This window comes from Quercus lobata, chromosome 1 (assembly GCF_001633185.2).
Source record: "Quercus lobata isolate SW786 chromosome 1, ValleyOak3.0 Primary Assembly, whole genome shotgun sequence".
NCBI classification, from domain to species: domain Eukaryota; kingdom Viridiplantae; phylum Streptophyta; class Magnoliopsida; order Fagales; family Fagaceae; genus Quercus; species Quercus lobata.
Window position 1 is genome coordinate 23,127,475 of NC_044904.1, and position 14,343 is coordinate 23,141,817.

Sequence of the window (14,343 nt, forward strand, 5' to 3'; positions counted from 1 at the left end):
TTTTTTTTTATTTATAAAAATTAACCAAATAAGTCCACCCAAAAACAAAACCAGAAGAAACTGAAAAAAGCCAGTTAATTGTATTCTTCGTTAATTCCATGAACTAATCAGAAATTTGAAGTTAGCTACTTAGTTTTGCTAGTGCTACTAGCGGGCTTTTCTCTTCGAAAACACTCCGATCAAAATATAGGTGCCACGCTCAAATTGAGGAAACTAATTGAGTAGAGATATCAGCTTTAAATTCTCAATTTTTCTGACTCGTTCGTTAAATCACACTGATCTTTTCTTCGTTGCAAGTGATAGAAATTTGAATCTAAAATATTTTCTCATGTTCATGACGCGCGGTAATGTATCTTTATCAATCAAGACGATTGTGATAGCCATACTGATCAGCTCAAACAACCATATATATGACGTCCATGACCTGCTTGCAAGTAAGAGATGTAAAGCTAAAGTGTGATCTACTTTGACCAAGAAAGCAGATATATATACACACACACATATATACAGAGTTATATCTAGTTATCTACCACCGAAAACAGTAAAATCTAGTCTTCTAAGAGGAGCTCTGCCTCAGTTCAAACAGGAATAAGCTCTCTGAATTAGCCTGCTTATTCAAACCCCATGAACTTGATGAGACTGGTGGCAATAAGTTCAGTACTAGCTAGCTTTGGCTGGGATGAATAGAAGGACCATGAGAAGCACGAAGACGCCGTCTTGTGCGCTCCCGAGGGTCACTTGGCTCAGCAGCAGGGACGTAGTGAGCTATGGTTACAGACACAAGCAGCACTCCCAAACATAAAACTGCATAGCGGTGGCGAACCAGTTTCCCTAGCAACCCACCCAAAATCACCATCTTTCTTTTCTTTCTCTCTCTCTAACTCTAGCTTTTCGATGCTAACAATTTGTACTGGTGATTTGGTAATTACCAATTAGCACTACACATATAAAGAAGAATTGTATCGGTTTGAGTGAAAGAGATGAGGAAAAGAAACAGTGGGAAGAAGTAGTAGAAACTAGAAAGAGATCGAGATGGAAAATTATGGGCAGGTGCTGGGAAAGAAACGCAAATCTGCGGATTGTTGAGGGCTTTGTTTGTTGTTTAGCTGCAGAGACAGAGAGAGAAACATATATAACTCTGTTTTTTTCCCCTACAAGGCTGTAAAGTCTTTTTTTTTTCTTTTTTTCTTTTTTTTTTCAGAATTTTCAACGCTACAGCAAAATGATGATCATGTGCTGATGTGGTTGTCGTGTGTAAAGCTTGGATCCATACGCCATTTGTGCAGGCCTCCCGTGTTGAAGTGGATTTTCAGGCATTGGTGGGTAGTGCACGTACGTCAACTGTGGCTGTGGCCCAGATATGGGTGTGGGCCTCAAATTCTTTATACATGGTCTTCTATCATCTTTGATTAGTGTAATTACCCCATTTCTCTTTCGTAGAAAGTTTTTACCACTCTCATTTTTTTAATTTTTTACACTTTTTTTATTTAATGATTGAGATTAAAAGTTGTTTTTTTTCACCTCTTAATTTTAGCCATTAAGAGCTATTGCATCAAGTACAATACCATAGATATTTTGTATTGCAACTAATCTCAATTCGTAGTGACTAGAATTAAAAATGAAAAATAAAAACAAAAAGATCATGGAGAAGTTTTTTTTTTTTTTTTTCATAGGTCTCTCTCTCTCTCTCCATAAAATATGCCAACTGAATTTTCTTAACACTATACATCACTAGTTAGGGTGGCACGTGCTACCTCTTGAGTAAGAAAATTAACATAAAATTTCTATTTGAAGAAGTATAAAACTATATATATATATATATATAAAATGTATGTCACACAAAAAGTTAAGGTAACTATTTAATACATGAATATCTATTTTACTATAATAGTTTTTTAGTACTTATTTGCTAAAGGCAATATCTACTCACTAAAAACTTCTAAGAATGATAACAAATATCATCATCTCTAAAAAATAAGCAACTTAGTTTTGATAAGACATTGTTACAATATTTAAATTTTAATAATGAATAATGTCATATGCTAAAATTGAAACTTTTCATCAAATAATGTCATTGTTGGTCGGGTCGGGTTGACCCGCAAAAAACATGGGTCAGGTCACAGGTCAACCCATTTTTGCTTCAGGTAAAAAAAAATCTAGTTTGAGTCAGGTATTTTTAGGGTCGGGTTGGGTCAGGTCAGAAAATTCTGACCTGTTTTGCCATGTTTACCCATAACAACTATAAAAATTGGCCCTATCCAACCTTGAATTAAGCTAGCTTGCATTGGATTGTTAAGTTAGAGTTATTTTGTCAAGTATATATTGTAAAAGAATTGAGATTTTATTCAACTCTTAGAGTCTATTTGGATATTGCTTATTTACTAAAAACTGAAAACTTATTACTAAAAACACTGTAGCAAAATATTTTTTTAAATGCAAAATACTATTCACTTGCTACTGTTCATGCATTTTTGTACTTTAGCTAGTCCATAAAAAGTGCCATGAGACCAACCAAAAAATGTAGACGTAACTTCAACGCAGACGCATTACTAAACAAACGCACACTTAAAACCCAATTTTCAATACATGTAGTTGCAATTTACATAGATAGGTATAATAGTCCTATTTCAACTTATTTGAAACTACTAGAAACCCATTAAATATTTTTTTCAACCACTAATCGAATTCCTCTTACAAAAACTTATCATTAATTTGAGTAAACAACTAGTGAAAAGAAAATTGATCTCAGGCCCTACCTGCAGCCTATGGTTGAAGGAACTCGAAACTATAGTTCATGCTTTGTGGGATTGTAAAAGGAATAGATCAATTTGGGAAAAGGAATTTCTTAGTGTTCACAATGATGGGTAGCCTCCACTTTTCATGGTTGAGTTGATTGATAAAAAGCTAGTGCTGCTGCGAGCACTATTATAGGTGGTGCTAAAAAGTTATATTACTATTTTTAGCACCACCAAATACCAAAATGTGACTATATTGGTGACAGATCAACTCAATAAGTGATGCAATTGATGCAATTATCTAAGACCTTCAAAATAAAAGAAGACTCCTACTTGTAAAAAAAAAAAATTATATACATAATATATTTAACACTTTTATTGATCAATAAAATACATTAAAAAGACTATTGTATCCTAAAATGCAAAAAATTTAGTCATAGGATATAGCAGTACAGGCTGGACTGCACAGGCGCACAGCTGGGCTGCATAGTGTGCAACTATGCAGTGCAGCCCACAGCAATAACTAAAACAACCCAATTCCTCACTTATTATTATTATTTTTCTTTTCTTAACATGGTTTCTTACTTTATCTATATTTATAATTATAGTATCAATGATACATCTCAAAAAGCAAGAAAAATAGATTTTAAATAAAAATTTTCAATATATACATTATTTGATTAATATTTAAATATAAAAATACTTCACTTAAAATTTTTACCTAATTCCTCCAAATTTGTTAAGCCGGTCCTGATTGGTGGAACCAAAACCATATATTTTTGCTCCACAGCTTAGCTTTTTAGATGTACATTTAAGAAATCGAAATCTTTGCCTTTTGTTACGTTGTGCTGGTCAGTGTGGAATCGTAGAAACAAAATCAAAGTTCATGAGAATGCTATTCCTGTGCAGTAGCTATTTAACCAAGTAACTCACCTACTACAAGAATTTCAGCAAGCTCGAGTAATCCCTCCAAAACCTATCGGCCCACCAGGCCTACTTGGAAGCCTCTTGACCCCCAGTGAATTGAAAACAAATTTTGATGGGGCTGTGTTTGAAGACTCGTAGGAAGCACGTACCAGGTGGTTCTTCGAAATTCCCGAGGGGAAATTATGGCAAATCTATCCGAGAAAATCCCTTTGCCATCTTCAGTTTCTGTTCTGGAAACCTTGGCTGCACGTCAAGCTGTTTGGTTCATCTTGGAGCTTGGTTTCCATAGTTCCAATTTTGAGGGTGACTCCAAAGTTTCGATTAACGCTCTTTAACACAATAATCGTACTCCATTCTGTGTTTGGTCTCCTTGTAAAAGACACTCTGTCTTTTGTTAACTCTTACAAGGTTTCTCTTTCTCTCATACTTCTCAGTAAGGCAAAATTTTTTTTTTTTTTTTTTTTCTCTGAGTGGAGTCTGTTCCTCCAAACCTTCATGATTGTTATGTTTCAGACCTTTCTACTATGAATTAAAAGCAGAAAAGGTTTTATTCTCAAAAAAACAAAAAATCGAGTAAAAACCTAAATAAAAATTGTACCATATTCCAAAAAAATCTGATTGCCTTCTCAAGAAATTTCAGAACAGTTTTGTTTAATTTATCTGAAAAATATGATAAACATTAACAAACTTATTTGAAAAATATAATTACTCTATATGCAGTGGAAAAATCGAACACATCAGTATCTCTATTTTTCATTTCAAATTTTTCAAAAGCATATTACAAGATGATGCAACTCAAAACAATTCCCCGATCTGTACGTTCACTCCAATCATGGCATCATCCATGTCCCTCTTCTTCCTCATCGACATTATCTCCAATCAATTTCAAAGTAGCGAAAACTCATTTCTTTTTTTCAAGCACTTGTTCTTTTATCAAATGAAAAGTCTTTTAGTCCGATATCAATTTCATGTTGTGCACGAGCTGGTTGTGGTATTGGAGCCAGTTGACTCAATGTCACCTCATTAACATTCTTGTCAAACTCTATGTGGCTTTGGTCCATTTGGTGGTGGTGAGAAGAGGATGAGCCATCGCCTGTCGGCCGGTGGCGGTGTGATGGGGAGGGGGACTCGGTTTCCCAATGCTCTAAGTCAAAACTGGATTTTCTTGGTGAAGTTTGGACGCTGTCCATTTCACTCCTGTAGTTGCGCAAGAGATGAACCGGGGACATGTGGTGGGATGGGGTTGCTGGTCTACTAGACAAAGGTGTTACAGATACAGACCCCTTGTTCTCCCTTAGGTGCTTCTTAGCTGAGTGGTGCCAGTTGCGTAAAGCCAAGGCTACTCTTTCATTGAATATGGTTGGTTTCATGGTTGAACCCATCTGCTCATAACATAAAAGACAAACACTCCAGCATTATGGTGTTGGAACTATTTTAGGAAAATTTATAAACTATTTGATTTAGGTTGTTTTTTATTTGACATGTTAAATATGTATGTCTTAGCCATTGATTTACCTGTGTTACGAGGGCATAGAGTGGTAGAGTAACGTAACTGCAGAGAATTTGTATGAGGACCCTGAGAAAAAGCACCACCATTTTGTTAGTGTATTAGAAAATTTAAGTGGATATAATTTGAGCATTATGAATCTAACAAGTTTGAGACGTACCCCATTGAGATTCTGATGATGATATCCTCTGTCTTATTGTGGAAACATGATTTCAACCCAAATTCATACTGAAAAATCCCAAAAAAAAGAAAAGAGGGGTTCAACATATTTATACAAATTTTAGTACAAAATCCTATAATCGTTTTTGAACTAAAGAACATACATTCTAAAGAAAGAACACAATACGTTGTTTTGTTTTTAATTGGTAAATTTTGATTGCCAAAACTTACTCCAACCTCCTACCTTTACCAAAAGGCCTAATGGTACACAATTCATGAATTTTCTTATGGGCAAGGCTTCCGTCCAGTGCATTGGAGGAGATATCAGACTGACATGTGACCAATTTTAAACACATGTCGTGATTGTATCGCATTCAATACTTTAATACATTGGACACAAGTTAAATTTTTTTTATATGCTTAGCTTTTGTGTAATACACTGTGGAAATGGTAGTGAAGCACAATAATTAGCTTCAAATTTAAGCAGTTTTTTCATTATCTCTTTTTCCAACTTTTCACTCGTACATTTTTTAGTGCTAAACATAGGGAAATAGAATATAGAAGCTTACCCAAGCCCATGCAAAGAAAGCGAGCTGAAAGGCATTCTGCAATAATGTATAAAGACGATAATGAAGTGTAAGTGAAAAATGATGATGGTGGATTAATTAAATCAAATCTAAAGAAGATAGAAAATTGGAAATTAAAGTACCTGAAATAGAACAAAGTTAATGAGGTAGAGAATGAGGCGAGGTTGATTGAACCAGAAGAGGTCATCACCTGGTTGAACCACTGGGGTGCCCTTCACAACCTCTCCTCTCTCTTGGATTCTCAATGCCATTTTGGTTATGATCCACTGTAGCTTGGTCCCTACTAATAGTATGACCTGCAGGTGCATTTTTAGCCGTTAGATCTGCTAATTATCTTAACATTTGAAAATTGTTTATAAAAAATGAATTATATATCTCAGTCAGACACACAGATAATTTGCTTACAATCAATGGGATAAATGGTAGCCATAGATAAGATTTCCAACCTGCAAAAGGAGGAGAACTTTAGTCAAATAATTCGGCCAAAAATATTCAGGAACAAATTTATAGTCAAGAAAACACCATTTATGTGTTTTATAAGGAATCTTTTTGTTAATTTTAAAATTTTCCTTTCTTTTAGGCCCATGCATTGCTTGTGCTAGGCCCTAAACAATTTGTTATCAATCGTGTGAGACATGTATCGGATTTTGGTATTCTATATATCTTTTTTACTAAACATAAATAAGTACTTTAAAAATTGTTCTTTACTCACCATGAGTGTTAAAGAGCAAGAATAGCACTGCCAAAAACCAGATAGGAGGGCTGAAAATTGACAACAAGAAAATGTTACATAAGTAATTGGAGTTAATTAGGGGTGTATAGATATTTAATTAAGAGAGAAAAAAAATTATTGTTTCACACTCTTTAATGTTATTTTTAGTATACACAATGTTTACACTTTCACATTAGATATCTCCCCCCCCTTTTTTTTTTTTTTTGGGGTTAAGAATGTTCACATTTAACCCCTGATGAATATGAATAGTATAAAAAAAATGTGAGACAAACAAAGCTGAACTAACATTGAATTTGATAAAAACTAAGGGCCTAAAGCACCAACCTGATTCCCACAACAACCTTGAAATCCTCTTCCAATGATCTTTTGATATATTTCTGGAAGTTAAATTTCTGATGGCTTTGAGGTGCCAAATGTGCCTGATTTATTGCATATATATAAGGGAAAACTTAGGGTCTATTTGGATACCGCTTATTTGACTGAAACTGAAAACTTATTACTGAAAGTATTATAGATAAAAGTAAAAGTTAGTTGAAATAGTACAGTAAGACTCATAAATAGTACCAAAAAGTGTAGTAGGGCCTATGAATAGTAGCAAAAATAAACTGAATAGTGAAATAATTTTCATTTATAATTTGTATCCAAACAGAGGCTTAGTAGGGAAAAAATCATAGAATGAAAAGATTTAGACCTCTAAAGCTCACGAATTTGGAGACATATGTTTTACGTTACTCCTAAGATACATGTTTTACGTTACTCATAAATGAGAAAAGCATAATTTTTTAATGTTCTAACTTGCAATTCAATTGGTTGACATTCTTTGTTATTATTATTGGACAACAAGGAATTGACCAAACAAAATTTCTTCTCCTCAAATAATATATGCTGTTTTCTTGCGTAGTTTAATATTTTAGATATTTCTTTGACCTCAAACAATATATGCCACATAGTAGCAGATTATAGTTGGTTTCAAGGCCTGATTTGCAAGCCCAAATAATCTCTTTACTAAATGAAATTCCTCCCCCACACCCCCCCAAAAAAAAAAAAAAGCAACATGGGTTATGTATAATGTTAATGTAGAGACTCTTATTAGAAGAAATAATTACCACGATAAATCCATGTCTCAAGGTCAAGTAATCAACTTTAGGAACCGACCTGACAAACTGCCTGAAGAAACAAACCTGCAATAGGAAAATAAATGTGAAAATGAATTTCTAGAAGAAGAAAATTAAAAGATGGAAGTCTGATATTGAAAGTACTTATTTGACTATGACGTGGAGAAAAATTCATATCGTTAACGAGGACAGACTCGTCAATTGGAAGTTGGAATAAAAAATAGTCAAATAAGCTACAGAATATTTTGGACGGCTAGCTACTACGTCGTTTTCATAACTTGCCATACCAAGACCGTTTTCGTATTGTCCATTTGTCCTAAATCGGTATTCACCAAGACCGTTGCCGTATTCCATCAATGGCATAAAATGGAAACTTGATGTTGTCAAGGGAAACCTTATTATATATTCGAAGGAAAAATTCATCAATATATATATATATATATATATATATATTTCTTTGAAGGAAATGTCGCATCATATATGTGTACGTGTGTGTATGAAGGAAAAGAGATACCAAGCTCTTCTAATTTTGTAGTTTTATTTATTTATTTAATTTGAACAATTCTTAGTGACTCTTGACATGCACATAATCTTGAGAAGGTTGTCTTTTATTTATTGAAGCACATCAATACATCAAGCATATAAAATTACTTAGCAATACTTCGAGGTTTTGAAATTCCTTTTTTTTTTTCTTTTTTTTTTTTAACATATAAAGGGAATTTGATTTATCTCAAAAAAAAAAAAGAAAAAAAAAAAAGAAGAGATCATAAAGGGTATTCTACTTGAAAATAATTCTGAAGTCATCAATTTAGCTTATAATATGGTACAATTACTTTTAGATGTGATACTCAGAATTAGATTTGAGATTGAAGTTCAATAAAAATACCAACTGTGGGGGCCGGATAATCAATAAATTATTAAAATCGTATTAACTGGGCCTGTGGCCCATCCGAGAACGTAAAACCGTCCGAGGAGGCCCATATCAGGTCATAAGGGTAACCAAATGAAACGGAGAGTAGATATCATGTGAGGTGAGTTCAGTATTCGTCCGATGACAAAATCCTTCTCGGCAGTATGAGTCCGAGGACGACCTGAACGCCACATTGTTGCAAACACACCTCAGAATTACATTACCACTGAAGGTGGGACATGGGACCAAGGGTAAGAAAGAAAAGGTAAACAAATATCTTTAACAACAGCTGCATCCGCATTAATTGCCTCTCAGCCAACTCTCTGGCCGCATTAATGTGCTAATGATGCCTGAACAGTGATAGGACAGCCTTACAGCTGCTGGTTGGAGATTTCAGGAGGTATTGAAATGGACAGGAAGGGATCCCCCGAACCCAACCTACACGTGTGTGGTGAAGATGACACCAAGAGGGCAGTATATAACATGGAAGAACACGTTGAGAAAAAGGATCGAAACTTTTGAACAGAGAGTACTTAGAAGAAAACCTTATGAACTAAAGAACTGAACTTGTTTCAAGGAGAAATTGATCGTTATATCAGTGCTAATCTATCTATAAACGTGAGGTTTAATCGTTTTTCTTTTAGAGTTAACATAGTTCTTTGACATCCACGCTCTACAAATTTATTGTTTGGGCCTTTAACGTTCGAACCCAATACGAATTTGGGATCATTACAAATTGAGTCCTTACACCAACCAAATAGCATATTGAACTTTCTTGGTAAATGACAATCAATGTGGGGTGTGGTTTGTGTCTAGTGGAAGTGATGGTGGACACGTGTCCACTTGGACACATGTCCACCATCCAACGTGTTCAGTGGAAATTTTCACTAGACACAAGCCGTGTCCATCAATGTGAACCAAAAACAAAAGGCTAGAGGGAATTTTATTTGAATATGAGCCCTAGACTTCGTTTGTGATAATGCACTGTTCTTGTCGACAATTAATGGGACATGGGTCCGTTTTTGTTAGGTATAATAGAACGTCATGTGATTTTCAAAGTGGAAATGCATTATATGCCCACAAAACTGATCCTTATAATTTCTATGGTGACATTAATAATTAGAAAACACGCATAATGAAACCTAGCTATCTCAGTGACAGCAATTAGCGTAGGGTATTTCTTGTTCTTGAAACTTTCAATTGAAAGTTTGAAACCATTGGTATTTAATAATTCCATCCATTGCGACTTGATGTCAAATCTAAGATAAAGATATGTTCTCCTATAGAAGGGGATTCAATAATTCATCTTTCACCTACATGCTTTGTCAAGTTGGCTTGTGGGGTTCTTATTTTTTTATCATTTTGCAGAAGAGGATGAAAATGAAGTTTAGCTTAGTGTAACTCACAAAAAGTTCAATAAAGTGTACAAGTACTGCTAGCTTCAGAAAAATTCAAACTTGTGATTTCTTTTCTTCCTACTTTTTGGCATGATTTAAGAGAGAGTTTATTTATCTAAGTGTTACTTTTTGGCAAGAAGCATATGCTTTTTTAGCACCATTGTACCAAAGTAAACTCAATGGGAAAAGAGGAAAAGAGTTACTTACTATCCACATGAGAGCAGGTGTTTTGGTCCAAAAGCTCAAGTGTCTTCTCCCAAATGATGTGTCCCTTGCAAACCTGAATCGCTCTGGGTCTGTGACACATGCAATACTAGGCTAAGTCAGTATACAAATGTAAATGTACCTATGTATAAGCACAAAATCAAGCTACATAATGTTAATTTGGGCTAACCGTGTGAGAACTGGTACTCAGCTGTTCTTGTTTCAGTCTCCCAATGCTTCCAACTTCTCATCTGGAACCAAACAGGCCTAGTGTGAGTTTCGGGGAAAAAAATAGTTAAAAGTAATTTAAGTAAATTTGGTAGGATAAATGAATAAATACCTTGGCTCTACCCAAAGCCAGTGTGAGAACGCAATAAAGGACGTGAAATACAGCCAACACGAAGATAAAAATGTGTAGTTGATGAATACCATCTTTGGACACAAATGGGACCATAGACTGCAAATTAGAACAGCAAACATACCCAAATTAAGATCTAATTAGACCCAAATGTACCATATGCTAGATTTTTGTTCCTTTTTTAAACACAACGATGAACCTAGCTTGATTAGCACATAAGTCATCACCAACTCATGATAAAGATTCTTTTGAATAAATTAATTTTTGATTCCATAACTACATAATAGGATTAAAAAATATACCGTAAGAAGCGCGTAATAGGAAAAGAATATTAATGATCAGACAAAAAAAGTCAAGAACTTTGTTGTAAAACCGTGGACAAATTAAATCATTCCATACGTTGTAAACTTGACAATTAAAAAGTGTCCCTCGTCCCCATTCTGCGCAAATTGCAAGTTTGGTATGGAATTCCAAACATTGGTTTGACATATATATTTGATTTGATTTAAGTTTCTTGTATAATATTCTCACTCAAACTAATATTCTATCATTCAAAAGGCACATAATAATAAAAAATATATATTAAAATAGCAATGTATTGCCTATTCTTTCTTTAAGGTATAAGAAGAGACAAAAGATGGAATATACACACACCCTGGCTGCACATTTATCTGTAGATGAGGCTGCGCCTGCTAAAATGCGCCGAAACCCTTTGCCGGAATCCGATACAGTTAGTAGCCTCCGGCTATTGGTTTCAGAATTAGTTTGAGCTTCTTCTTGCTTCTTACTGCATGGATGCCATGTTGCTCCAATTTTCTGGGATACACATACACTTGAAATGGGACTTTGTCCTACCGTTAAAAGCAAGGATATAAATCCCAATAACATAAGCTCTGCATGAACCAAAAGAGCAACAAACAAAGAAACAAAGTTAATCAATACTTTAATAGTATATAGTTTGTCTTATTTTAACATTGAGATGAACATGAGGAATAGTGGTGTATACCTGATTTGATCTTTTCGAGTGCTTCATATAAAGCTCTTTTATGTTTTTTCTTCAACCACTGCAAATTGGTGCAATGAAAAGATTTCAATATTCTGAACTCAGAATCAAATAAACATGTCCAAGCAGTAAAACCCCGAAAACCCAATTGAGAATTGTTTTAAGTAGAAGTAGTCATAGACATACCTTTCCTATGAGATGAATGATGTGCTCGATGATAATGGATATTAGAACCAAAATGAAACACACCACGGCAACAGCCCAAGTCGGTGTTTCTTCTAAAGATCTTCCTCCAGCTGCTCCTGCCATGGCCTCAAATTACCAAACCTTTTTCCCGCTAGAGAGAGCTTAACAATAAAACATATATAGAGCTCGATCGCCGCCGGAAATTCTTGAATGAGGTATTCAAGTCCAGGGATGAATCAAAAAGGAAATATTTTTTATTGGTTCGTTGACAAAGTATAGTTTGGAGAGCTTTGAAACTAGGAAAGCATAGAAACCCGCGTGAGTTGATGGATTACAGTTTTGAGAGATTTGAAACTATGTATGAAATTGATGAAGTATATAGTTTGAAGAGATGAAAAACTAGGTGTGAAGCTATATAAATGATTTTGATGTACTAGAATAATATGTGTGGACAAATGAGAGCATAAAAATCTTGGGGTATATATAAGGGAGTTTGTACAAGGAACTAGATGGGGCAAGTGGATGTGATTTTGACAATTTTGACGCGTGAAATGTGGGGCACAGAAAAACCGAAATGAATGTGCATGAGAGACACAGAAAGTCCACGTTTTTGTTTTCATATTATATATATATATATATATATATATATATTTACATATATGAGTCATTTCAATGCCACATAAAGTGGTGTAGAAAAAGCAACCACTCGCTTATGTGGCGATTATGTGATTGGTAAGGATAGTAGTGGGACACCTCTCCACCAACCACAACTCGTCACATGGACAAGTTGTAGCTTTTTTTGTGCCACTTTATGTGGCACAAGACTTTTCTTATATATTTTTTCCTACACTCTTACTTAATACTTTTTTTATAAAATATTTATAATTATATGCTCTTATATATTCATTTTAAAATTAAAAACAAATATGTTGAAAAACATAAAAGATGACGTGAGATGATAAATGTGGGATAATCATTACTGGTTTTTTTTTTTTTTATTAAATAAATTTAAGAGGCACATCAAAAGATTCACAACTATTAAAGTGATGAATTGTTATTAATAAATAAATAAAACTGACGTTAATAGTATACCTAAATGAAAATTACAAAAAAAACCTTGTCAACTCTCAATTATTGTGAAAATAAAAATTATTATAAATCAAACCTCATACTTCAAAACGTGTTACCTTAAATTTTATATATACTTTTGTTATTGTGACACCTACTTGGAAATTATGAAACTCGTACGGCATAGTTAATGAGTTGTATCTTCTTTTTCCTTCACAAGGAGAGACTCCGTGACTTGAAAAAAAAAAATCAAAATACCGCTGTTCATTGCCTAATTTGTAGACAGCGGTACGTCTTGACCGACCTGGATAATTCGGATCAATATTTAATCACCACCGTTGATCACTTCCCGAGCAAACACCTTTTTGCGCTGCCCTTTGTCAAACAAAAAAATTACAATTTAATTTCATCAGTTTCTTTAGCTGACCCCATCATTTACAGGTAATTCTAACGTACTCTTATAGCACAAAAAATAGTGTTTTTTTCTCTTATATTTATGGTAGGTTCACTCATTAAATTTATAATAAAATCTACTAATTAAATTCATAGTAAAATTTACTATAAATGTGAGAAAAAAAAATACAATTCCTTTATATTCCAAAAATACTTAAAAAATTTTCATGATTCACAATTTCAACCCAATTGTTAATTCTACCTATTCAGTAAAAAAAAAAAAAAAACCAATTGTTAATTAATACTTAATAACTCTTTTCCAAAAAAAAACCCTTACAACTGAGTCCAGTTATAGCTTTTGCTGCTTTCACATTTAGAACAGAGTAAAATAAGATCAGCTGCTATTAAATAGGAAGGGAGGGGTATTGGGTAGCATTGAAATCTTTTTCGTCATTGAAATCTCTTTCAACAGGGAATTTAAAAAAAAAAATTTGTACAACAAGAAATAAATAATTAAACGCTGGAATAATTGGAATCTATCTCTAACTCTAAAAAAAAGTAAAAAGTATACTTTAAGTTTCATTTTTCGGTTCTTTTCTGATTTCTTATAATATTATATAAATATTATAAGAAATCATAATAAATCATTAAAAAAAAATCCTGTAAATAATTTAATATTTAATAAAATCATAAATACGTTTCTATACACATACGTTTCTTGACTTTTTCAGCTTTTTTTTTTTTTTTTTTCCAAACGGAATTTCTGCACCAACAATATTTTATTTTATATTTTTTTTGAGAGATGAAAATGATATTTTGTCTCATTATTTTTTCTCCTATAGCAACTTGTGGTGTTATTTTGTGCTTATGTTTTAAGAAATAGAATCATTTTTATATTTTGGTGGCATACAATTGAGGAGTCATGTTCCTTAACCGACCACTTATATTATTTCTACCAAGATTGAGGATCATCTTTCCCCGGGCTGAACTGAGAGCTAGCTAGCCTGTCTTGGCCTTGGGCCCACCATATCCTAATCTAAGCCATTGTAATTAGAGCTCAC

The 14,343-nt window shown here is 33.7% G+C and overlaps 1 protein-coding gene across 1 annotated transcript; it reads right to left on the reverse strand.

Moving 5' to 3' along the window:
* Positions 1-4,335: 4,335 nt before the first annotated feature.
* LOC115983778 (MLO-like protein 6) lies at positions 4,336-12,255 on the reverse strand. Its single transcript, XM_031106554.1, has 15 exons — positions 11,822-12,255; positions 11,639-11,696; positions 11,287-11,525; positions 10,615-10,731; positions 10,465-10,525; positions 10,278-10,366; positions 7,755-7,829; positions 6,973-7,067; positions 6,628-6,677; positions 6,321-6,361; positions 6,038-6,211; positions 5,898-5,933; positions 5,330-5,397; positions 5,178-5,238; positions 4,336-5,044 (listed from the first exon to the last, which is right to left on the reverse strand). The coding sequence occupies exons 1-15, from the start codon at positions 11,942-11,944 to the stop codon at positions 4,577-4,579; spliced, it is 1,755 nt and encodes a 584-aa protein (XP_030962414.1). The 5' UTR covers positions 11,945-12,255; the 3' UTR covers positions 4,336-4,576.
* Between the last annotated feature and the right edge of the window lie 2,088 nt (positions 12,256-14,343).

What these genes read in the sequence shown, in the direction of transcription:
- LOC115983778 (XM_031106554.1), bottom strand. Translation starts at nt 11,944, where the DNA reads ATGGCAGGAGCAGCTGGAGGAAGATCTTTAGAAGAAACACCGACTTGG. An exon ending in CACCTGCTCTCATGTGGATA is followed by an intron (nt 7,830 to 10,277) that starts GTAAGTAACTCT and finishes TTCCTATTGCAG; the next exon opens with GTTTGTTTCTTCAGGCAGTT. An exon ending in TGAGACATGGATTTATCGTG is followed by an intron (nt 7,068 to 7,754) that starts GTAATTATTTCT and finishes GCAATAAATCAG; the next exon opens with GCACATTTGGCACCTCAAAG.